The following is a 25,271-nucleotide window of genomic DNA, read 5'->3' on the forward strand; positions in this document are numbered from 1 at the left end:
GTTGGTATTATTGGTTACATTCAGCTGTTTAAAATTCCCTTGTATGTTAAATTTATTTCAAACAACTTAAAAGTTGTAGATAGTACTTGAAATCCAAATTGGCACTGGGGGTTGAATAATTTTGAGTGCAACTATAAGGCTGTAAGTCAATGATAATCTCATTTTACTACATTTTACATAATACTTGAGTTCTCAATTAAGTGAAAATTAAAAGTCATTTTTTTTCAATAATTGGATAACATTTTTAACCAAAAATTTGCTTTATCTTGCTTCTCGAGTGATTTGCAGTTTTTTTCTTTTGTTTTGGTTTCACAATACCGGATATCTGAGGGTGTCAGTTTGGCTCTAGGAAACCGTGATGGATATTTTTTTGGCATTTCATATGTTTAACATCTAATCAGTTAATGACAGACTAATTGATAAGTTTCATTATTGGTTAATCTGATGTTATTGCTCTTGATAAACTGTTCCATGCTTTTGCCTATAAATCAATAGAAACTTGTGAAATGCCCACTACATACCTATACTACCAGGCAAAAATTTGGACTGGTCCCTAATTTTTCTGTGATTGGTTCATGTTACCTAAATTATGAGCGCAATTTTGCCATGTTTCATTTCTAATCACAGTAGAACTATAGGTAAGAACACTGAAAACATAATTGAAGCATCTAGCATATAATACTGTTAATAAACTGTCTAACTCGTGACTCATCAAAATAGCCTCCTTTAGCTTTGATAACTGCTTGACAAATTCAAAGCATTCTTGCAAACAGTGGCATGACATAATCACTTGAAATTTCCTCCCATGATTTTGCCAATATCTCATAAAGGTTTGCAGCACTTGTGGGTTGCTTGTTCTTGACATTTCTGTCCAGTTCATCCCATGAAAGTTCGATGGGGTTAAGGTCAGGGGATTGAGCTGGCCAAGTCATAATCCTTAGTCTCCCCTCCTCTTCTTTCTTGTCCAAACACCTCTGACACAGTTTGGAGGTGTGCTTTGGATCATTGTCTTGTTGTAGTGTGAATGGCTGTCCAACTAAACGCAGCCCAGAGATACTGTGGTATCCATGCTGATTTAGAATTCCTGTGACTTTGTACAGATCACCAGTCTGTCCCCCTGCAAAACAGCCCCAGACCGTCACGCTACCGCGACCATGCTTTACTGTCGGAACAACACACGCAGGAGTCAAGCGTTCTCCAACCCTACGACGAATGTACTTGCGCTGTTTTGATCCAGACATTTCAAACTTTGACTGGTCTGTAAACAGAACTGTTTTCCATTCTTCTACAGTCCAGTTTCTATGTTATTTAGCCCACTGAAGTCTCTTCTTTATGTTCTGCTTTCTTAGCAGTGGTTTCCTGGCAGCTACCCTGCCTTTCAGACCAGATTCTCACAGTCTACACTGACACATTATTGCTCCTGGTTGAGTTTAGCTGAGCTCTTATTTCTGGGGCTGGCTTTTGTCTATTTCGAAGACTGGTGACCCTGATGAACTTATCTTCAGCTTTAGACGTGACTCTGCTTTTACCAGAATGAAGTCTGTCTTCATGTGAACCTGTTTCTTCATATCTCTTTAATGTTTTTGCAACTCCACTTTGTGAGATTTAACTTTCTGAGCAATTTGTCATGTAGAATAGCCTTCTTTTTTCAAATTTCAATCCTTTTTTTCTTTGCTTAACTGAGGTTTTCTGGCCATTTTTGTGCTACTTCAGATTTAGATAATTTTCAAATTAGCTGAAGACATTCTTCTTTCCAGAAATTTTCAGTCTTTAATATCAACTCAAAAAGGTAACACAAAATATTTGTGAACAGAGTAAAGAACTAAACGAATCAAGGTGTGAAAAACATTCTATTGGGATGGCATAGTTATTACAGGGGACGTGCAACCCTTTGTAAAGATATTTTAAGTGTTTTAACCAAACAAAATATAGAGTAATGTTGCTACCTAAACCTTGTAGTAATGCTTTCTTCAATAAATGCTTAGAAATATCCCTACTTGAGTGCCATACTTGATTAAATTTTGTTCATAACATACTCTTGAATGTCCTTGCAATAATTAGAAAAAACAATTGCTAAAGTTAGCTCTTAATTGGGCTGTTTTGACAAAAATACGTGAAAATTAGGGGCGAGTTCAAACTTTTGCCTGGTAGTATATTTCTGTCTGATGGGTCATTATGTCTAACCACACTTAAATAAGCTGGATTCATGCTCATTTTACAACAAGAAAAATAGATTTGAAAAGCGAGAAGTGTTTGTGATTTTTGCTCGAACTGTAACTAAAAACATTTACCGGTAATAGATTATCAAATGACTGGAATTAAGAAAGAAGTACATCACATGCACAACTGGAACAGTTTTCAGTCATGAAATGATCACTCACTGCAGGAATGTGATGTAATCCTGCCCTGTGCTGCTCTGTGTGTGCATGTAAACCAGGATGTGAACCAGAAACTACAGGAGGACAACCAGGAGCTGCGGGACCTGTGCTGCTTCCTGGATGACGACCGGCAGAAGGGGAAGCGAGTGTCACGGGAGTGGCAGCGTCTGGGTCGCTATAGTGCCGGCCTGATGAGGAAGGAAGTAGCCATCTACCTGCAGAAGCTGAAGGAGCTGGAGCAGCAGCAGGTGGAGGTCATCCGGGAGAATCTGGAGCTCAAGGAGGTATGCCTCATGCTGGAGGAGGAGAGAGCTGTGGCTGGGGGAGGAGGGGGGGGGGTGTGGGCGGGCAGGGAGACCCGGGCTGCAGGACCTCCATAGACAGTCAGAGTAGTCTGTCTCAGCTGGGTGGAGGCGTACCTGCGCCCAGCTTGCTGCGGGACGTTGGCGATGGGAGCAGCACCTCCAGTGCAGGGAGCACAGACAGCCCGGATAACCACAAACCTTCTTCCTTGGACTCCAATGCCAGCCCCGGATATGGGTCGACATGCATCTCCTCAGAACAGCCAAGAGATGTATGTGAATCCACCGGCAGGAGGCACAGCTCCACCCCAGAATACCACACCTTCCCCCAGTCTTGCCGCCCCCGTGGTGGCTCTCTCACCAACCTGGACCCATGCGGCCTTCGAGGACACAGCCCAGAGAAACACAGGAAGTCTCCCACTAGGCTACCATGCGACTCCCATGCCAAACACTGTAGCCCTGACCTACTAGCCCAGAAACAGCTACTGATGTCAGGGGCATCACCAGGAAAGGGCACGGTGAAGTCCAGCCCCGAGCTGAGTCAGAGACATCAGCAGGTGAACACGGTGGGGGCTGGCTGTGGGAGTCCTGAGGCCAAGCAGACAGCAATGGGGATCCCAGAGTATCTGAGGAAAGGGCGGGTGATTGTGGGGATTCCAGAGTCTATCCGACACCACCATCATTATCAGCACAGCCCTCGGGTGGAGCACGTCAATGGGAGATATAGCAGTGGCTCCCCTGGCAGAGATGGAGGCCAGAGGAGGGCAGCGGGAGAAGAGATGGCCCCCACCACCAGAGTCTGTACAACGGTAGGCACATGGTAACGCTTATCTTGTATTTTGATTCATAACACATTTAAAAAGCATTACAGTACACTTACAGAAAAGTACACCAGAATTTGGATTAAAGCTATCTGATTTTGTTAGTGTTATTTGGCTTTGATGGATATGAGAACATAGAATATTAGAATTGATTTGACCTTGTTGTGTAATATTTGACAAGTGTATCTCAAATGACAACGTTTCATCCAAGACTGATCTTCATGTATTGAATACTCCTCGGGCAAAGGCACGTATCGATATACTCTTTCTAGCTTCTAGTGTTTTTTTTTTTAAGTGCATCTCATTGTTCTCAACAGTGAATGAAGTTTGCACAGCTCCTCTTATAGGGGTAAAGATGTGTTCCAAATTCTGAATTAAGAACTGCGCCGAATGGTCTCCTGACCTGTGGGTCCCCAAACACTCGTTTACCTCAGTTTGGCCATTTGATTAATTACAAATACATTGAGTTACCACCACTTCAAATTTCTTTTTTTTCTTTTTTTAAATTGTACACCACCGCATGTCTCCACCTTTGCAGCAGAGTGCTGCAGTGTGTCAGGTACTTGCGAGTACTAAGGTAAACTACAGATAGCTGTCTTGCTCAGTATTTACTCTTTAATACGTCGGATTAAAACGAAGTTAATTACTTGCAAGAGTGTGGTTTTGAAAGTCACATCACGTCATCAAGCACCCAGTCATCAGGTCAGAGAGTCAGAGGAGTGTCGTCTTGGAAAATAGAGCAGCGACTTACCGGAGAAAAGTTATTAGTTCAAGGTAACTCGTACTAGATTTTGCAAGTTAAATAGACATTCACAAAATATTGATGACCAGCTAACATTACGTAACATATCGGTAGCATAAGTTAATTGGTCCCGGTGCCAAATCTGTATTGCTTACATGAGTGAACTAATTCATAGCATTAAGCTAATATCTACGCGCCATGATGTAACTGTTGTTCAAATATTTTTTTTTAATTTTTTACATTCAGCATTTTAAAAGCTATTTTCAACTGGCCATTCAATAAATAGGTTGTACAAATAAAATTTGCAGTCAAGTGTAATTTGTTTACGTCACGACGGCTCCTAGAGAGCCTGCTGCCGCTGAAAAAGATCCTACAGGAAACACGGTATTGTCATTTTTAGATATCTTAATTTAAGTAGGAGCTAGATATCTCAAACTGAAATTCTGACTAGTCAGTGTTGGTGGCTATTTCATGGCATTTTTCAGTCATCTTATCCACCATAGCCACCAGCATTACTCCTAACACTGTTCAAATGCTTTGGTGGATCAATATCAAATAGGAAATCACAACAATTCAGACCAGTCATCTTACCTTTTTGAGATATCAGCAACTATTGTTCTGACTAAACTGAATTACAGAGATTTCTGTTTGTCATTCTGACTGGTCAGAATGGTAGATGTAGATATCTAAAATAAAAAGTCTGATTAGCTAAAGTAAAATTATGGCTAGTCAAAATTACGTTGATATCTGTAATTTATTTTCAGATATTGAACGTCAGCTATAAAGTGTTACAACGCTGTGCTATAATTTCTGCCCAAGACATATAACTATCTGTTATCATGTACCTTTAACAGTTTAATAGTTTAATAGTCACAAGATGACATCTGAGATGTCTTCGTGACAAATGAGGAAAGTCTTGATGAAGACACTGAGAGGAAGTTTAATGTCCTGGAAAAGGATAGCGAGTGGACCAAGATAAGAGTCTTAAGATTACCGGAAATCTTCCACTAAGTTTGGAAACAAGAACTCAATGTGCCAAAACACTGATGGGCTACTTGTGCTAGCTGTTTTTTTCTTCTGTTGTGAGCTTAACTTTGCTTAAAACTATTAGTGTGGAGCCAAAGTACTGGATGATGAGGAAACACAAAGTTAAGTAGCACAGTTTAGGATCCACTCACACATACACGCATGCAAGCACACACACACACACACACACGCATGCACACACGCATGCACACATGCACATAGAGAGCCCATGTGCCACTGGCTGTGGCTTCAGTGACAGCAAGGGATGTACTAATCTATGTGTTTGTAAGCAGGGAAAATAGCTGTTGTAACTCTCCAGGGTGCATGGAGTGCACTGCCACACATTCACGCATGCACACACACACCCAGACATCTTTGAGAAACTGAAATAAGCAAAAAGATGAGGATGGAGGCAGTATTTGTACATGTATTGAGAGGTATAACATTTACCACTTGTGCTCATACAGAACGATATGCATATAGGCATCGCAGTCTGTGTGTGTGTGTGTGTGTGTGTGTGTGTGTGTGTGTGTGTGTGTGTGTGTGTGTGTGTGTGTGTGTGTGAAATACATTTGTGTAGCTTTTAAGCTTGACTTAATTTCGCTGCCATTAGATATTCCAAAGTGCTCCCTTGTGGTGCTTCAGCTCGAGTTGTTTCTGTGTGTTTATATGTTTGTGAGTGGCTTTGAGTGTGACAAGTGCATCCAGGTTTACAGCAAAGGGTAAAACCAATTCAACTCATTTCACCGTTCTTTTGAGCTGGGGAACAGAATTTAATTATAGGACCGTTGAGTGGTTCTGTGATCACACAGAAGACTGTTCCGAAAAAGGTTGTTTATATGGAAGTTGTTTGGGAGGAGCACTCGCTTGCGTTCTTCTGTGTGTTCATACAGTATTTTGTATTTTGTATGTGATCATTGGTTGTACATATGTAATAGGGCCCGACCGATATGGATCTTTTGAGGCTGATGCTGGTTTCGATATTTGGCAGAAAAAAATTCAGATAACCGATTAATTTAATGAATAAAATAACTTATTTTTTGGTTGCTTAACGCTTACAACAACAAAGTTGTTTAGTATGTGTTTAGCTTTACAATACAGAGGAAAAACATGCAACAAAGCATGAAACTTCTGGGAAATTAAATAACTTAAAACAAGAGAAATACATCTTGTCTTGTACTTCTTGTTGCTGCAAATTAGAGGTAGGGTATATATACATGTACACTACTCACAATAAGTACAGGATTTTGTGAGGTCCTCAGTGGATTTCATCCATAAGGTGTTTATTTCACTTCAGTGATTTTAGGGATAGAGAGGCAATTGTATTAGGGTGCTAAACACACCTCATTTTGTGTTTTCCACGTAATGTTCTCATTGTGTACAGTGCGCTTTACATATTGGGGCCAATACCAAAAAATACAAAAAGACATCCCTTTTCAATGTGGCGTCAATTTCAACATTCTGGGGGTATGAAAAGCTGGTTTTGTCAGGAAGTCATTCCCAGTTCGTCATTCAAGCAGCCATGATCACACGATGTCACTTAATGGATGAGCAGCGCCACCTGGCCTTAGTGCGCCTTCAGGTCGGTAGCAGGCAGTCATGTGTTGCTCATGAGCTTTGTGTCTCAAAATGTCATCAGCAAACTTGCAGCAAGACACAGAACTACTGGCAGTGTTTGTTACAGACCCAGAAGTGAAGCCCCATGAGTGATGGACCACAATGATGACCAGTAGCTAAGGACCCATGCACTCAGACACTGTTATGCAACTGCCACACAGCTGCAGGGCTGTTTACGAGAGGTGAGGGGTACTCGGGTTTCCAGACAAACCATTCACAACCGACTCCACCGCTGTGGCTTGAATGCCAGACGACCGTTGCAGGTAACTTCACTGACACCAAGACGCTGCCATGACCATTTGCAGTGGGCACAAGACCATATGACCTGGACAATGCAGCAGTGGTCTACCGTCATGTTCACTGATGAGTGTCGGGTCACATTGTGCAGAAATGATGGTCATCAGCATTGCTGGAGAAGGCAAGGTGAGCGATACGCCAAGGTCAATATGGTCCCCAGATTTCGCTTTGGTGGAGGAGGTACAACAGTCTGGACAGGCATCACCAATCAGCACAAAACAGATTTGGTGATTGTAGGTGGCTCAGTCACTGCACGTTCTGACCTCAGAGACATCATAGAACCCATCATCATCCCCCAATTCCGCCAGCACACCCCCAACTTTCTGTTCATGGATGATAATGCTCCACCACATCATGCCAGAATTATCACAGCTTGACTTCAGGAAGTCGGAGTGCCTCATATGGTATGGTCAGCAATGTCCCCTGACCTGAACCCCATAGAGCACATCTGGGACCAGCTGAAGCAGCGACTGGATGCTTGTACCCCACCCCCACGTGACCTGACAGAACTGTGTGTAGCACTTGTGGAGTGCATTGCCTCGAACAACATCATGAGGCTAGTTAGGAGCATGAGACGTCCCTGTCAAGCTGTCATTGTGGCAAATGGTGGAAACACTCGCTACTGACTTTGAGCTGGGTTAGCACAACTTTAGCAATGAAATAAAAAGCATGACTGACGCAACGAAGCACACGTCACTCGTCATGACACATGGCAAAGAGAGTTAAATTGAAATGGGAGACATGTTGAGTCATTGTTAATTTCACAACATTGTTTTAAACATACTTCTCAGCAAGCTCCACTCAGCCCACTCCTGTTATGTTGCCTGGCTGCAGCTTACTCCTGTGTGCTACTGAGAGAACAGCGGTGAGGACTAAGGATTGAATGGAGTCACAGCTCCATGTATTGGACAAATGGGGCAAGGACATCATTCTGTGCAACTCCAACAGCATTTACTCTTTTATGAGAAATTAAGAATATATCGGTCTTTCATCGGCAAAACTCCGGCCAATGACGATTATTTTGAAAAGGGCTATAATCGACTGATTTAATCAGCCAACCAATAAATAGGTCGGGCCCTACTGTAAAGAGCTGTTTAAGAAGCAACAGTTGGATCATTCCATTTTTTGTTAACCTTTTTATTCAGTTTTTAGCCAAGAAATTCAAGGAAAGTAACCAAAAATGCCCACTATACATTCTCAGCCTGTTGCAACCTGGGTCGAGCCCAAATACAGTATGTAATACATTTTATAGTATGCAGTGCTTAGACTACTACAATGCAGAATCCTAGATCCCTGCATAAAGACCTCTACACACTGTGTGATTTTCGGACATCCTAGAAGATAAGAATCGTGATGATATCTTTGGTCATGGCTCTAAATCTGTGGTCCTACGTCGCACAGTGAGACAGATTCAAGGACGGCCATTGTCATAGTCTTGCAACCAAAGACAAGCTGCAGTAAAATTCTGAAAGTGTCAGAAATTTGGACTGCTTATTTCACAGTGTGACTGCTGCTGTGACCTATGACGGCTAACTAGCAAATAGAAATGCAGTATGAAATGACGTACTGATCAGTGCGACTTTGGCGCTAAACCTAAATAGATGATTTGCGGTGACAATGGAAAAACGCATCAAAACAAGTATGTGGGATTTATACAAAGACAGCCTGGTAGAGTTGTGGCAGCAGAAGCCTTGCCTTTTTGATGTGTCCTCCAGCTCATACCACAATGTAAAAAAGGACAACGCATGGAAGGATATAGCGACAGAATTGCAGCTCCCAGGTTGGTAACCTAACACTAGCGGCTAGCAAACACACACAAACACCATTGTAAATAGTGGCCAAAGCACTTAGTTTATGTTATTTAACCCTTACAAGGCCATGTTTCTGGAGAAGTACATATACTAAAACATATACTTAAACCACCTAATCCATAAAAATATCGATCAAGTCTTGCGAGGTCGCATTGTCGTAGACGTTCGCCATTGTGAATTTCAGCCGTGTTATTATGGTACACAGCCCCGATAAAAGCTTAGTAATTGCAGCTTCGTTATAACGGTTCATACGGCTTTATAGTTTGAAATAAGCAACTTTGGGGCCAATGTTTATATCTTACCATTGGTCGACTTAAACATACGGGTGTGTGCATATTTTATGTTAATTAGCGGGCCAAGAATGTTTGGTTTCGGTTGTGTGTACGAGTAAGCATGAACCGAGTATACTCGGTCCCGGCTTTTTAAGGGTTAATAAATAAAAACTAAATTCATTCACGTTTTGCTAGTTTCCTTGTGATTGTAGGTACTCAGTTTATGCTTCGGTTGTTTATTTTTCATGAATGGATGGCGCAGTCACATCGACTCACGTCCATCGTAGGCTGCGATTCAGCTTGGGTTTTCATCATGCAGTCTGCACACAGCAAACGTCACGTCGTTTATTAACTAAGATTATTAGTCATGTCGTACAGTGTAGCAAGCTTTGAACTTACAAGATTTTTCAAGTCACACAGTGTATAGAGGCCTAATGGAAATTAGTTGCTGATTGTACCGTTGCACTGTACATCCACAAAACAGGAGGTAGAGGGAGCTCAGCATGGTGTATATTAAAAAACATGCAAATAGACAAAGATATTCAAACAGAGGAAGTATCTCTATTTATTTGACAAGACGTGCAATGTGAATATTCATAACATACATAGGCAGACCCCATACAAATACAGACAACATAACAAAACTTGGCTTTGTGGCTTATTAAATATGGTGATCACATTCTCATATTTTTTCAGATATTAGCTCTTGACCTAATCTTGGCAGTTTGCTTAATATTTGACTGCAAATTCAAATAAACTTAAAAAGTACACACAAGTAATTGTTGGGTTTACATTATGTTAGCTGGCTGTAATTGTAATAGCAACTAGGGGTGCCACTAAATACAATTTTTCTGTTGATTAATCTGTCAACTATTTTACTTTTTAGTTGATTATTCTAAACAACTTTTTTCAAGAAAGCAAAATGACCATTTCACTGGAGTTTGCTTTATGGTGAGAAACTGTTTCCAAGTTTCTATTGAAAAAAAACCTTCAGCTTTCATTCTATATATTAAACAAAGTGCAAAGTGGATATTTTAGTGCTAAAATGACTAATGTTCTTTCTATTCTATAATTGTTCTCTTTTTTTGGTGATAGCTTCAGTTAAATTTAGGAATTCAGCCGTATTATTGTACACTGTATGTGAGCACAGAGACCAGAAGAAAATCATGCATGGGTTTAAAAATCCGTTACGTTTATTGACATAGATGCATTTTCAGTGTCAACGTAATCTATTTTGTGGATTGATCACAGTTGCCCTAATGGCTACTTTCAGAAGTTAATAGATGCCTAATGAGTTTCATTACCAGCAGCTTTTGCTGACATGACAACAACTAGGTGGAGCCGACTGAGAAACAGAAAGTCAAAGTTCAGGTTTGACTCTGACTCTGATAGGGCAGCCCTAAAATATGTTCACTATTGTTGATGTTCATTCAGCTGGTACGACCTTTTACTGCCACTGCTAAAATGTATTCATACAGTGCGTGTTTTTGGTAGAGTTCATTACTGGAGTGTAAATTGTGCTGGCATGTGTAATTAGAGACCTGCAGCTCCTGACTGTTAGCAGTGATAGCAGCTACAGTCTGCTGATGCACTGCCCCCAGTCTGCAGTAACCTAGTCATTTTTGTTTAACATGCCTAGCATTTACATTAGCCTCATCAACCGACTGGCACAGTTTGTAGAGCCAGACGAGCAGCAGCTTTTTTCTTCCATGGGCTAAGAGAGGTGTGCTTGGTTAATTTTGTGCGGCTGTTACAGGTAATCAGTAAAACACACCTGTCAGTCCATCTTATTCCACAAGAAGAATAGCTAGTTGTTAGAAAGCCCTCATATTTCGAATGGAATGTTGTCTGGATTGTGTTGATATGTGCATGTCCTTCTTTGTCAAGTAATTTGAATGTTGATGTTTTCATGTAATGTCCCTGAGCGCACCTCATGTACTGTGTTTTCTCTATAGCCTGCACAGGTGGCTAGTTTTCTCCCGTGTACATGCTTGGACTGGACACATGTTTGCTTTTGTCCTTTCCTTGCTGTGTGTAACTGTCCGAAGGTGAGTGGTCTTGTGTTGACCCAGTGTAGAATGTGATTATGCACTTTTCATTGTTACCTGTTGGTTGTTGGAGACAATATTGATATTTTATGTGATGGATATTAGCTTCCATTAACCTCTCACGTTGCTAATTTTCAGCGCATGTCTGGTTGCGTTGCTAGTGTTATGTGAGTTACTGTGATTAAAATGCTGAGCGAGACACAATATTTTGCATTTAATGCTTTTGTATTTATGTGCCTTTTATGTTGCTATTTCTCAGTATAATTAGGCCCGAGCCCCTGGTAGCCCAGGGCGAAGGGCCTATTGCTTTTGCAACACAGACAATGACTAGTGCGCTCGACCACGGACATTCACACACTCAAACAGACAAAAATGACAAGTCGAGCGCACAGCACTCGATCACGGACAAGGGCCGACATGTCCACACACACACCAACACATGCACAAACACAAAAACGCACACACACTCTCACACACAAAAATGACTCGTCGAGTGTGCAGCGCTCGACCACGGACATTCACACTCTCAAACACCTCACAGACGCATCGGGCTTGTCAAGACCTTTCCGAAAATATATAATATGTGGGCGAAATACTGGCGAAAAAAAATCACATATTGTTTTCGCAAAAAATATTATTGATTTCTTCTTTTTCTTCTGCTCTTTAAACTGGAATTTTGACGCCGCTTGCGGCTTTAATTATTATTATTATTATTATTATTTGTGGTTGTACTTATGCTAAATGTGGCTCTGATTTATTTTTACTGTTTATAATATTTAAGAACCACAGCTATTTACCACAGCTGTCCATAGTCCAGCAGTTCACCACAACCATTTGAGTGATCCAACAATCAAGGCCATTAACCTGGGAAGTTTAGCTGCCTGTTCTTTAACCAAAACGCCTCATACATTATGCCACACTGAAACAACCCATCTGGAGACCCCTCTCTCCTTTTTACTTGTGGTGTGTGAGAGCGTGATTTGTTTTCTGTGTTATGAGTTAAAGCTACAGTAGACAGGAGTCTGAAAAAGGCAGAGCAGTTGTCAGAAATTGGGTTTCCTCTCACACTGATTCACATACAATATGCTAAAAGGGAAATATGAAGTTTTTGCCCAGTGAAGACAGAAAAATACTGCCTACCTTAGTTTTAATACAGCCATCCATCTATCCATTATCTATACACCACTTAACCCTCTTTATGGTCATGGGGTGCTGGAGTCTATCCCAGTTGACTTAGAGTGAAGGCAGGGGACACCCTGGACAGGTCACCAGTCTATCACAGCGCTACACATAGAGACAAACAAGGACACTTACATTCACAACTACAGACAATTTAGAATCACCAATTAACCTCCACACAGAAAGATCCAAGCCTGGGATGGAAACCCAGGACCTTTCAACTCCGAAGGAACAGTGCCAACCACTGCATCACTGTGCTGCCTAGCTTTGATATATTTATTGTCAATTCAATTATCAATATCAATTAAACATTTAATAATTAACCTCCCTTACTGGAATAAATCTTTCATCTGGACACACTTGGCTTGTTAGTTAATTATTAAGATGAAAAACATCCCAAAACATCTTTGTTTCTGGTTGGCTTCCCAGCATACACTGAACATAAGAATTATTGTGATTCTCATTGCATGTGTATTTCTGCATTGTTATTGGAGTTTCTTTAAACTGTGTAAATGCAACAAATGTGGTGTGCACAATTTCTTCATTCCTGAAAACACTGCAAGGATTTAAGAGACACAGTGCTGTTTCTAACTCGTCTTCACTATATTCATATGCTTTATAACAGTGGTCCCCAAACTACGGCCCGCCTCCACATTTGGCCCGGCCCCCTGAACAATACCAGAGAGGCATTATGATTTGTTTTTTTTTTTTTTTTTCAGTCTGGCCACGCGATCGAGACTAATACACTCATAGAACGTGACATTCTACTGGTACCTACAAAAGGATTCAGTGTTTCCTCTAGGATTTTTTTCTGTAGTTCTTTGTGAAGAACCCAGAGAGGGTTATTTGGTTATTATTTATTTCACAAATAGTGTTATTTATGTCATTAATGGTGTTATTATTTATTTCCTGATTTTTTTTCTGTGAAGATCCCGGAAAGGGTTATTAATATTTGGTTATGTGTGGCTTTCTGGAAAATGTTTACATTTCGGCACCCCTGCGATCATCACACTTTCCGTTACAAACTGACCCCGGCCCCCCACCAGAGAAGGGAAAAGTTATGTGGCCCTCACAGGAAAAAGTTTGGGGACCCCTGCTTTATAATGTCAAACTTTAATGTCTGACACCACATTATTGTTTTTTTTGCTGAGAGTCTGCTGATGTCACTACAGAAGTTAGAATAATTTCAAACCAAGCTCCTTGATTTTAAACACATTCAACATACCGGAATACAGTGGAAGACAATTTTTTAAAAAAAAATTTAAGTGCTATTAAACAGATTAAAGATTTTTTAACACAGCTTTTCCAAGCATCCTTGATTTATTTTGGATGCTTGCATTTTTTTAAAATTTTGCACACAGAAACAAAAATATTTAACAAACACCAAGAACTACCGGGATCAAACTTATTACCCCCTTGATACTAATAGTCAATTGTGTATCCTTTTTGCTGGATAATAACTCACTGACACACCTCCTGAGGAATCCCAGCCCATTCTTCTTTAGCAAATCTCTTTTGGCATGGACCCTGGTCTTCAGTTACCCCATAGATTTTAAATTAAATTTAAGTGTGGCTGGACCCGAATATCCAAATGTCTGAGTATTTGTTCATTGTGGTGGTAGCCGAATATTAATTTTGCGATCCAAATATTCAGAGTGCAAACCCCACCCTCCCTGTCGTCACTGGTGACACTGAGTAGCTGCTTTACCATCATTAAGCATTGGTTTATCACATTCTTGTGGACTACAGTGACCTCTGGGGTCAACGTTAGTTTTCATTGGTCAGTTAGCTGGCTGTGTCACATGGCCCTACCAACTCCGATGTCACGCTTCACTTCATCCATGTTTGTAAACAAAAGACAAAATGCCAAAGATGGAGATATCCATGCTAATGCTAATGCTGTCAGATGCCGACGATAAATAATGTTATATTCAACATCTATTCATAGTGCCACTCCCCCAAAAAGCAAATATTTCCACAATGAACGACTTCAGACCAGTTGCACTCACATCCTTTGCAATGAAGAAGCTTGTATTGGATCAAATCAACTCTGTGGTTCCAAACAAAACTGACCTTCTTCATGTTGGCTTACTGCTCAAACACATCAGTAGATGATGCAGTGGCCATAGCACTTCACAAAATCGTGCAGCACCTGGAAGGCGCCAACACATATGCACGACTCCTTTTCCTGGATTATAGCTTTGCGTTTAATGCCGTCAGGCCAATGAAGCTTACTGTGAAGCTAGCAGACCTGGGAATACAAACACCTCAACCCGATAGAACACCTTTGGGATGAATTAGAATGGAGACTGAGAGCCAGGCATTCTCGTCCAACATCAGTGTGTGACCTCACAAATGCGCTTCTGGAAGAATGGTCAAAAATTCCAATAAACACAGTCCTAAACCTTGTGGACAGCCTTCCCAGAAGAGTTGAAGCTGTTATAGCTGCAAAGGATCATATTGAACCCTATGGATTAGGAATGGGATGTCACTTACATTCATGTGCGAGTCAAGGCAGGTGAGCAAATAGTTTTAGCCTTTGTAGGCTTTTAGCAAGCCTACAAAGGTTTGTTTGAGAGTGTCCTCACCTGTGCCATCACAGTGTGGTATGGCAACATCACTGTGGCTGAGCGGAAATCACTCCAGCGTGTCATCAGGACTGCAGAGAAAGTTGTTGGCTCTGGCCTCTCGTCTATGGACATCATATACTGTATATACATCGGTGCCGGTGGAAAGCGCAGAACATTCTGATGGACAAACACCATCCAGCTCATGACCTGTTTCGGTGGGGGAACTCGGGGTACGGCCCGAGATATAGCAGACCAGTGAGCATCAGAGCCTGCACCGCCCGTTTCCATAACAGCTTTCTTCCAGCCACCATCAGACAATTGGCATTGGACATGAGGGAGGGGAGGTACTACGTATAACAGAGCATAACATCAAAATACTGCGACATCAAACAAATTACAAGGGACAAATGTGCAATACTCTCGCAATGTGCAATAAGCTTTTTATTGATTGTTGTTTTTTTATCTATTTTATTTTAAATCTTTTTTTTCCCTTTTTATGCTAATATCTGTAGTTAATTTTAATTTATTTAAACTTTAGTGTGATTTATTTCAGGGTTCTTGTTTCTTTCTGAATTGTTGCTAAATCATTCTTATTTTGGCTCGGAGTCACATACAAGAATTCCAATGTACCTATACTGTGATGGACCTGTGCAAATGGCTGTAAATGGAGATGCAGTAGGTACAGGTGACTGGCAGAAGGTTTATTTTACATGATGACCAAATAAAAGAATTGTATTAAGCTAACAAAGGAATGATGTATTTGCACCCCTGAAACTCCACCACAAGACTTGGAGGTCTTGGGTCTTGGAGGTCACAGCTGAGTCTTAGTATTAACCACTACATCACTGACTGTATCTGTTTGTAATGCAGTTTGCTGACACGTGAGCATGTAGGTGCTGTACTGTGGTAGTCCAGCAGCAGTAATGATTTCTACTGTGCTGAGTGGAAGCACTCTATATTACAGCTGAGGCCATGGGAAATGGCTTTGTATCTCAGGTGGATGGAGGATCCCTGATTCAGCTGTTACCAGGAAACAATAGAGACTGGATGTACTGTACTGTAAGATGAGATGCTGCATTACTTTTGAAACATCTTACTATCCTACAGTATCAAGCATATGCTTTTAGTAGAAGTTACAGTTCAGTAAATCCCTACATTTTCTGCCTAAGAGTACTCAGTCGGATTGTCAGTGGGAACAAACTACTTTTTTTGGCTGGGTAAAAAATAGATCTGAAAATCAGTCAGATGCTGCTGATGTGAAGCCCAGTTTGGATCTAAATGGATTCATTGAGAAGTTGGATGTCACATGGAGCTGGAATTTAAAAGCAGAGGACAAATTAACATCCGTTAGAACAATGAGTGGCATGAACATAAAAGTTCATTTGGTTAAATAAGATGTGCCTCTCACCATTATCAACATTTAAAGGCCCTACTTTACATACTCATTGCTCTCGGCAACACATTGGTTCTCATTTTTTTCTCAGTGATTCTACGACCACTGTTCTTCCGTGAGCCCAGCCTCACCTTGTGACTCTACTTCATCTATCTCCCCCACCTCTCATTCATTCTGCTTTCAGTTTGTTGCTGCTAACATCTGTCTGCCTGTCTCTTTGAAGCATACCAGCAGCATGTAATACCAGTTCTTAAAAGACCTCTTGTCTGGGCCGTGCACGCCGGCAGAGTAAATCTTCATTAAACGGTGTCTATCACGGACCAGCACCTTTACAAATTGACCTTACAAAGGTCAACCACTAAAGATTTGTAAAATCTTTAGTGGTTTCTCTGCACTGTAGCCTTGGTTCACTAAATAATTGAGTAGACATTGTGTGATTTTCCCCATTTATAGAAATGCTGCTAGTCTCAATACATGCTGCTTCCAGAACTAATGTGATCCTGTTGGGTTTTATGTGAGGCGAGTCTGTTTTGGAGACACATGTGCTTCAAAAAATGTGATATATACAGGGCTATTCAAAAAGAAAGAATCAATTTCATTATGCAATATTTTAATAAGGAACGCAATAGAAAACTCTAGCCAAGTCACAAGTATTCTATTCACAGTCAACTTTTATTTGATGTTTAAGGTCATCGAATGACATTGAATATCAACAGCGATCAACTCAGTGAATCGTGATATGCTGATACGCGTCTGGGAGGAACTCTCTTATCACATTGATGTTGCCTGTGCTGCAGGTGGTGGCCACTTTGAACACTTGTAAGACAGGAAATAAAAGTATTCTAAATATAAATATTAACATATTGTGTAATGAAACTGGTTCATTCTTTTTCAATAACCCTGTACTATGGATGTGCAGTTTTTGATACAGAATGACATAATGTCATGTTGAAAGTAATTAGGTTTAAATTGCACTCAAATACTTTACAGTAGGGATTGACTTCTATAGATTTGTTAGGACTGATGTCGATAACGATTATTGGTGATCGAGTGAGGCTGATAACGGATATCTGGAACCGATTCATATTGAAAATAATTTATTCTTAATAATTTATTTTTCTCACATAATTTTTTAATTGTGACAAAATAATTATTTACCACATAGTTAACATGATAAACTTTGTTTGCTCTATTTCCTATGTGCTCATAGAAGTGTTACATCCAGTAACTACTATTTTTTGTGTGCTCTAAATCTGAGTTAAGGTTGAGGTCCAACTTGTCAGATTCTACTCAGAATGACTCAAGGGGCCGATCAAAGGGCCATTCCTATCAGCGTTTGTAACACCTCACGCATGCCCCCAGTTTCTGCAGTGAAGAGCTTCCTATTTCGATTGAGCCACCCCTACTATGCAGACAATAGATGTACAGCATTAACAAGATCTGGATATTCGATTCACAAATGGTGCCTGCTCACCTTTGCTTCTGTCTTCCATGTACATGTACATGTACATTAGGGTTTCTCCTGCTGCCCCCACCCCACGGTTCGCTGATGTCTTAGTTTGGACAACATCAAACTACAACTGACTGCTCGAGGTGCTGAGTGGGTTTTACAAATATGAAATCTGCATGGATTAGAAACTCCTAATAGAATGAGGAAAAGCCCACTTCGATTGCATTGGTGTCCTTTTTAAAAGATATCTTTAGAATATTTTAAGGTCTTTAAGGTTCTGTCAAGCATCTTGAGACAATTTGACCTGTGATTGGCGCTATGTCAATAAAATTGAATTGAACTGAAAATTGAATAAAGCTGGTCTTTGAGAAAAAAGGACAATTCCAATGGTGTCATGTTGTTTGTATGATCAAGGACAATTTCAAAAAGTCAGATTGTGGACTTGACTCAGTTTTGACCAAAAATATGGTTTTACTGCAATTTGACTTCGAAGGGCAGATTTATTGGATTTATACTGTCAGTTTGGTAATCAGGGATTAAAAATGTCGAGATGCAAACATTGTTATTGGATTGATTGCAACCTTAATGTGCAACAGTTTGTACATGTTGCCGTTTCTATGTAAGAACACAATAAATCCTACATGATCAAAACATTACCTTGGAACACTGGAGTGGCTTATTGTGCAAACTGTTGCTACTGAAGTCCTGTTCCATTAAAGTATATATTATGATGAAGTAAATAACGATTTGCTTTTAGGAAACATTAGAAATAAAGAGTTCATTTGCAAAAACAGGTAACTCAGTTTTATAAATTTTCAGAAAACTTTTTTTTTATTGTTTACTTGAGATAATAATAATAACGCTAATAATTTATTTATTCTCTATTTTGTCATGTATTTTTCTACTGAATCAAATCCACTCAACTTCAGTTTGATTGATATTATCTCAATTAAACAATAAAATAAAAGGTTTTCCGAAAATTTATCAAAATGGAATTATCTGTTTTTGCAAATGAACTCTTCAAATTTACAAAGAAACTTTGACTTCTTAGATTGCTAACACTTAATCTTTTCACATTTCATGGTAAGTTAACAGAATTTGTCTACCAAAACTCTTGCATCGTGATGTCTCCACGAGGCTTGGGTCGACTTTTATGAAAGAGGGTCTCTTCAATGATTTTTCAATGATTTTATGTTTTGAAATGTTATGATAGAAATGATTGCATTTGTACATTAGTATTTCCCAGTAAGTGCTCACATCTTTCAACCTCAGGATTTCATTTATATATCTAGAGTCTCCAAGAGTGGTGCAGTGAATGACTGATGTAGTCAAAAAATTCAATGAAGACATTAGTTATCAATCAATTTGCTGATTAATTGATGACATCATTGCTTGGGATTGTGTTACCTCAAAAAGCTGGAGTGAAGTGTGTCGTTTAAATCAATCCACTGGACTTTAAGAAAGTTCCTTGAAGACGTTTCACCTCTCATCCAAGAGGCTTCTTCAGTGTGATTCCCTCCCTAATGTAATTATGTAACAGCACAAGCACCTTCTCACAGTGTGGGGACATGCTGCAAGTGAACTAAGTTCACTCCTGATCTCAGCATTGGAGAACTGCAGGAAAACTGGATGAACCAAAAATATAACTAGAGTTTCAGCCAATTCTTAATTATTAGGAAAAATTATAGTTACAGTAGGAAACATCTATCCATTCTCTATACACCGCTTTATCCTCACTAGGGTCGCAGGGGGTGCTGGAGCCTATCCCAGCTGACTCAGGCGAAGGCAGGGGACACCCTGGACAGGTCGCCAGTCTGTCGCAGGGCTACATATACAGACAAACAATCACACTCACATTCACACCTACGGGCAATTTAGAATAATCAATTAACCTCAGCATATTTTTGGACTGTGGGAGGAAGCTGGAGTGCCCGGAGAAAACCCACGCATGCACAGGGAGAACATGCAAACTCCATGCAGAAAGATCCCAGGCCCACCCTGGGATTTGAACCGGGGATCTTCTTGCTGCAAGGCGAAAGTGCTAACCACTACGACACTGTGCAGCCCCAGTAGGAAACAGATGACTGAAAATCTCACCAACATTCCATCGAGTCAACAGACACAGCCGACACCAGACATGTGATGACCTGAACGTCGCACAGAATCACCGCAGTCTCGTTTTTGTTTTTTGTTGTTTTTTTTCTTGCCCTCAGTAAATTGTCATGGAAATCATAGGGCTCTACTTTAACACTGCCATCAGTCTGTTGCTGGCCTGTACCGGTCCTCTGTCAAAAAAAGTCACTTGGCCACAGTGGTGTACCGACAATTGGACTGTTATCTATTCTTTTACATTAATACCGGCCCCCCTGTTGTTCTAGTGGGCATTAAGTCATGCTGCTTGTTGTTCATATCGCCAGGTTTAGCAACTTTTCAGCATAGTATAATAAATCTGGGGTTTAGAGTGTTGTGGAAGTAACTGACACACATTACAAAAAACACACATATGCTATATTGCAAAAGTGCACAATGTTCACTGTAGGAGACCTACGTTATGATTTTGCACTCGTTTTATTAATAAATGGGGCACCACCTCGTTAGAGGAAATGATTAATTAACATTGATAATAAAAAATTATTAATTAAAATTTTGATCAGTCTTATATCATAAAGGCGAGAATTCTCATTAAAGGGACCACATTCCTGCACAAAGAAACACACAAAGCTCTAATTTGGTCTAAGTGAAAGCATTTGTTTGCTATTCTATTAAAATAATGACAAGTGAGATCCTATTTACAGTGCCTATATAATGTGTGTGTATGTGTGTGCATGTCTACGTGTGTGTGCGTGCATGCGGGTGTGTGTGTTTGTGGAATGTGTGGGTGTGCGTGTGGTGAGAGGTTTGTGTGTATGTGTTCAAAGCATAGTATGGTGAGAAGGAAATATGGTGAGAGAGGAGCCAGATAACTAACCTGACGAGGTACACGGTAATTTGGATTGAAATCAATGATTTGTAAAGGAATAAACGGATTAAATGAATTTAATTAATCAAGTGATTAGTAGTATCAACCCAGAAATCAGAATCAGAGCATTTCAGCCGGCCTTACGGTAACGGAACTATCTGTCAGAGTTGACTCCTGGCTGGGACCTTGTGAGCCTTCAGCGGACGCTTCAAAACGCACCTGGACTTGCTGATTCTGTGCGTAGTATCGTCGTTATGGCAAAGCATTGATGTCCTGCCTCAGTGATTGGTTCCGTCGAAGGAGATCTGATCCAGAAGGTCTCCTGAGTGCACAGCTGAATGGAGCCCGGTTGATGAAGAGTCACTTGAATTAAAACAAGGGCTCTCAGGCTTTTGCCAAGAAAAACGGATGTTTGATGAAAAACTGCTAAAATTAGGAAAAATAAATGCTGGTGCTTAATCGGTTCTCTGTCAAAAATCACGAATAAAAGAATAAATTCAGCGTTGAGCGTGAGCAAATATGTCTACTTAGGTTACAAATGTAAAAAGGATAACATAGTTAAACTTTGGAACTTAGAACTTTAGGAGATAGAAAAAAAAACGTGCTTTAGAAGGAAATAGTGGGAAACCCTGACATGGGTCCCAGAGATGGAAGGAGAGGGTAAGAGAGAGCTGATGTGGGCTATGGCTGAATTTATCTGTGGGTCCAGCTAAGGGGAGGACCTGGGCAGAGCAAGGAACTTTCGGCGCGAGTTGCCGAGCGACAGAAGTTCCTTTGTTCTCACAGAGAAAGGAAATGATCCAAAATGGATAAAGAGTATGTGACGTTAAAACGGGTAAACGATCTATCTCTCCACCATACTTCAGTTGTGTGAAAGAGAAACATGTAGAATTATGTGAATTATTTCATTCATAACTATGTGTTTATGATATTAAAAATATATATCACAGTGAAAATATAACAACAAGTCAGAGATTTGGTAACAGATAAATACAAATTTCACCTTTCAACCTAGATAGAAAGTAAATTCAGAGGTTAATAATAGAATTCATTCCAAATCATAGTATCCTGGGGAAGAAATGATTAACATCATATTTTAATATCTAGACTTCTGTAATAGATATAACTGTCATTTTTGGAAGCAATGTACAACATCATGTCACTACCAGTTTGGTAATCATGGAAATTCACAATACATCTCAGAAATATGAATTTTTGAAGAAGTCCTTTGTTTCAGTTCAGTTCCAGTCAAAGAGAGAGAGAGGGTGCTTCTCGGTGCTCCAGCAGGTCGTAAAGTTCATGGCTGTTATCTGATCCTGTGGAATGTAGAGAGGTCTCCGGCTGAGGGTCTCCTAAAGCTGAAAAGGGATTTTAGCATGAAAGTTCATTAACACAACATCCATAGCATATAACTGAGAATCCTTGTCCATCAGAAAGGTTCTTCCAGGTGTACAAATGATTACAGGAGCTCCATTCTCAAGTGAAAGATCTGAATGTCCTTTTCCTGTGAAAAAAACACATGGAAATACACTGTCCCCGGCTTTACTCTAGGAATGGGGGAACATTAGCCTAGCCGCGCTAGACAACCCACGGCAACGAATTTAATTCTCTGCCAGGGTGGGTCTAGTTACCCTCCATAAGGCTTGAGGCTGGATTCTCCTAAAACTGGCCGGACCAATCACCATGAAGTGTAGAGTCAGAAGGCGGGCGTAACGAAGTGACGACAGAGGCGTGACGATTCTGACAGAAAAAAATGGCGCACAATAAATAGTAATCTTTCGACTCGGCTTTGGCCACAGCCCTTTAAGATTTGAAGCTAAAATTCAACTTGAAAGATAAACAAAGGACGGCACTGAAGTGTTTCATTGAGAAGAAAGACGTATTTGGACTTATGCCGACGGGATATGGCAAATCCTTAATATACCAGTTGGCTCCGCTGGTTGGGAAGCTAATGGGACTTAGCCACAATCCGCCGGTGCGCTCGGAACTACGTCAGCCTATTCGTTGCGTTGATTGGTTGTATACCTACCCAATTGCTGCAGAGGGATTTGATAGACAACCTTTTAGCCCGCCTCCCTCCCTGTCGAGCTTCCCTAGACCCTTGTGCTGTCAGAAACATGGGTGTAGCATGGCTAGGCTAGGGGAACGTAGTTCAGCATTGGAGAGAGAGTGCTTATATGAGTTTGATCCTGGGCCTTTGGAAAATTCTTACATTCACCAAACTGTGTTTATTGCTAGTCAGCACATCACTATAACAACCTCAGGCTAAATTTAAAAGCTGGTTGCTAAATAGCAACCATTTCGTAATTCTGGCATTCATAGTCTGAATAGTTGGTTATTCAAAAAATAATAATTACTCAAAAATCTGGAGATTGTACGACTATGAAAATAAACAGTCAGTTATAGCTCCAGTCTCCAAGGTTTAACCTAAACAGATATTGTCACTATTACAGTAACATTACTTTCTCATACTTGACAAACCTCTTCCTGAAGAAGAAATTAAACAGCTGTTTTCACTGATAGAGTAGTGCACCCCATGACTAGAAAATGTCCATACAATGGCAGTGATCCCTTCAAACGGAGCATAGCTTTTGTTACAGTTATTTTACTGGATAAGACTGGTTTGAGAAAAATTCATTTGATATCTTCACTGCTGGCTTCTTTTTTATGGTAGAGCTGTTTTGTTGAGGCCAGCTGGTGTGGCTGCCAGCCCAAAGTGAATAAGTGCTGAATCAGATGGGAAGAATTAGTGTGCAAAATACATTATACTCTGTGCATAGCCAGAACCCAAAGCAGGCCCCTGTACAAATGACTGCTAGTTTGGGATAAAGACTTTGTACTTGCAGAGGAGGAGAACAGAAGACTCTCCTTGCTTCATTAGGAGCCCAACATTTCTCCTGATTGAAGCATGCGTGGCAAAAGACAGGCACACACACACACACGTGTGTGTGTGTGTGCGTGTGTGTGTGTGTGTGTGTGTGTGTGTGTGTGTGTGTGTGTGTGTGTGTGTTGGTGTTTGTGTGTGCGTGTGTGCCCATGTTTTTGCTATATTGTGGGGACCAAATTTCCCCACAACTGTAGGAAAACCGAAAACTATGTCACTTGTGGGGACCTCATTTTGGTCCCCACAAGTTTAAACAGTGTTTTCTTGGCCATGTTGTTGTTACTGAAAAAAGTAAAAGTGCAAAAACGTTTCTTTAGGGTTAGCCATTGTTTTGGTTAGTGTTAGGGTTTGGTTAGGGTTAGGGTTAGGGGTTAGATATGAATAGACACACAGATAGATATGAATAGATATGAATGGGAGTCAATGGTATGTCCCCACAATGATAGCAAGACACACACACACACACACACACACACACACACACATTCCTGTACATGCTGTTTAGTGAGGACCAAAACTGTTCACATTAGGACTGAGGACCACCCTTTCTGCTGTACTTAGAGTTAAACTGATTTCACAGTTCAACACTAGGTATCCCCCTAACTCCAACTACCACCTCATTTTTTGAAAAAACTTAAAACAAAGTAAATTTTCCCTGTAGGTTTTACACCACCTGAGTGAGGACATTTTCAAAAGGGTGCTGTTTTGCTCCTTACTGGATAGAGAATTGTAATTTCCTGTTAATTTTTTCAAATAATTGCCCATATATGTTTTAGCAAGGACAAGTGTGGTAATAAATAGTCTCTTCTCCTCTTCCTCACCATCCGGCACAACAACAAGAAGATCAACAAGGTTATACCCGCCTTCTTCTGTGATATGGTGCTGTTATTTTACATTATTGATTTTGCCCATTGACTGTATAAATAAGTTTTGCCATGATAGTTTGGGAATAGAACATGTGCAGAACTGCTACTGTGAATTTGCCAGCGCCAACTAGAGCTGCATTACCCATGTGCAGAACATGAATTTATGTTCCTTTTGATTGGGATATCCCGATGGATGTTTACATGATTAAATATTCTGGTTTTAAAAGGAGTAACCCAGAGGTAATATCCTTTTGAGCATATTCCGTTTTTTCTATCGGGTTATTGGTGTTTACATGACCTCACGCAACTGGATTATTGCTAATATACTGGTTAGAAAAGGGTTATCTGACTGCATGTAAACGTACCCACTGGTAGGCAAAGTGGGGTTCAGAATCTTGTCCAAGGAAACTTAGTTGACCACCCTCTCTACCACCTGAGCCACAGCCAGTTGTATTTGTAATATTTGTAATAAGTAGATATTTGTAAACTGCAGCTGTACTGCATCTATACTGTGGTGCAAATCATTGCTATTATTGGCAAGTCCAAGAGCAGTTGCTGATGACAGGATTTGAATGGTGTGACTTTGTTATCTTTGCCAATGATGACATTTTTGTGCAGCGCATCCACAGAAATGATGACATGTTGCATGCCATGAA

General features: G+C 40.5%; 2 protein-coding genes across 2 annotated transcripts in view; one reads left to right on the forward strand and one right to left on the reverse strand.

The window, feature by feature from the left end:
• LOC127537399 (piggyBac transposable element-derived protein 4-like) overlaps positions 1 to 25,271 on the reverse strand; it is a 206,159-nt gene that overhangs the window by 153,233 nt on the left and 27,655 nt on the right. The gene's annotated exons all lie outside the window — the stretch shown is intronic.
• LOC110972945 (coiled-coil domain-containing protein 85A-like) overlaps positions 1 to 25,271 on the forward strand; it is a 65,401-nt gene that overhangs the window by 3,281 nt on the left and 36,849 nt on the right. Inside the window, 2 exon segments of the mRNA XM_051959648.1 lie at positions 2,438 to 2,689; positions 2,692 to 3,489. Coding sequence (XP_051815608.1) covers positions 2,438 to 2,689; positions 2,692 to 3,489 — 1,050 coding nt within the window.

Source organism: Acanthochromis polyacanthus, chromosome 15 (genome assembly GCF_021347895.1).
Source record: "Acanthochromis polyacanthus isolate Apoly-LR-REF ecotype Palm Island chromosome 15, KAUST_Apoly_ChrSc, whole genome shotgun sequence".
Lineage (NCBI taxonomy): Eukaryota > Metazoa > Chordata > Actinopteri > Pomacentridae > Acanthochromis > Acanthochromis polyacanthus.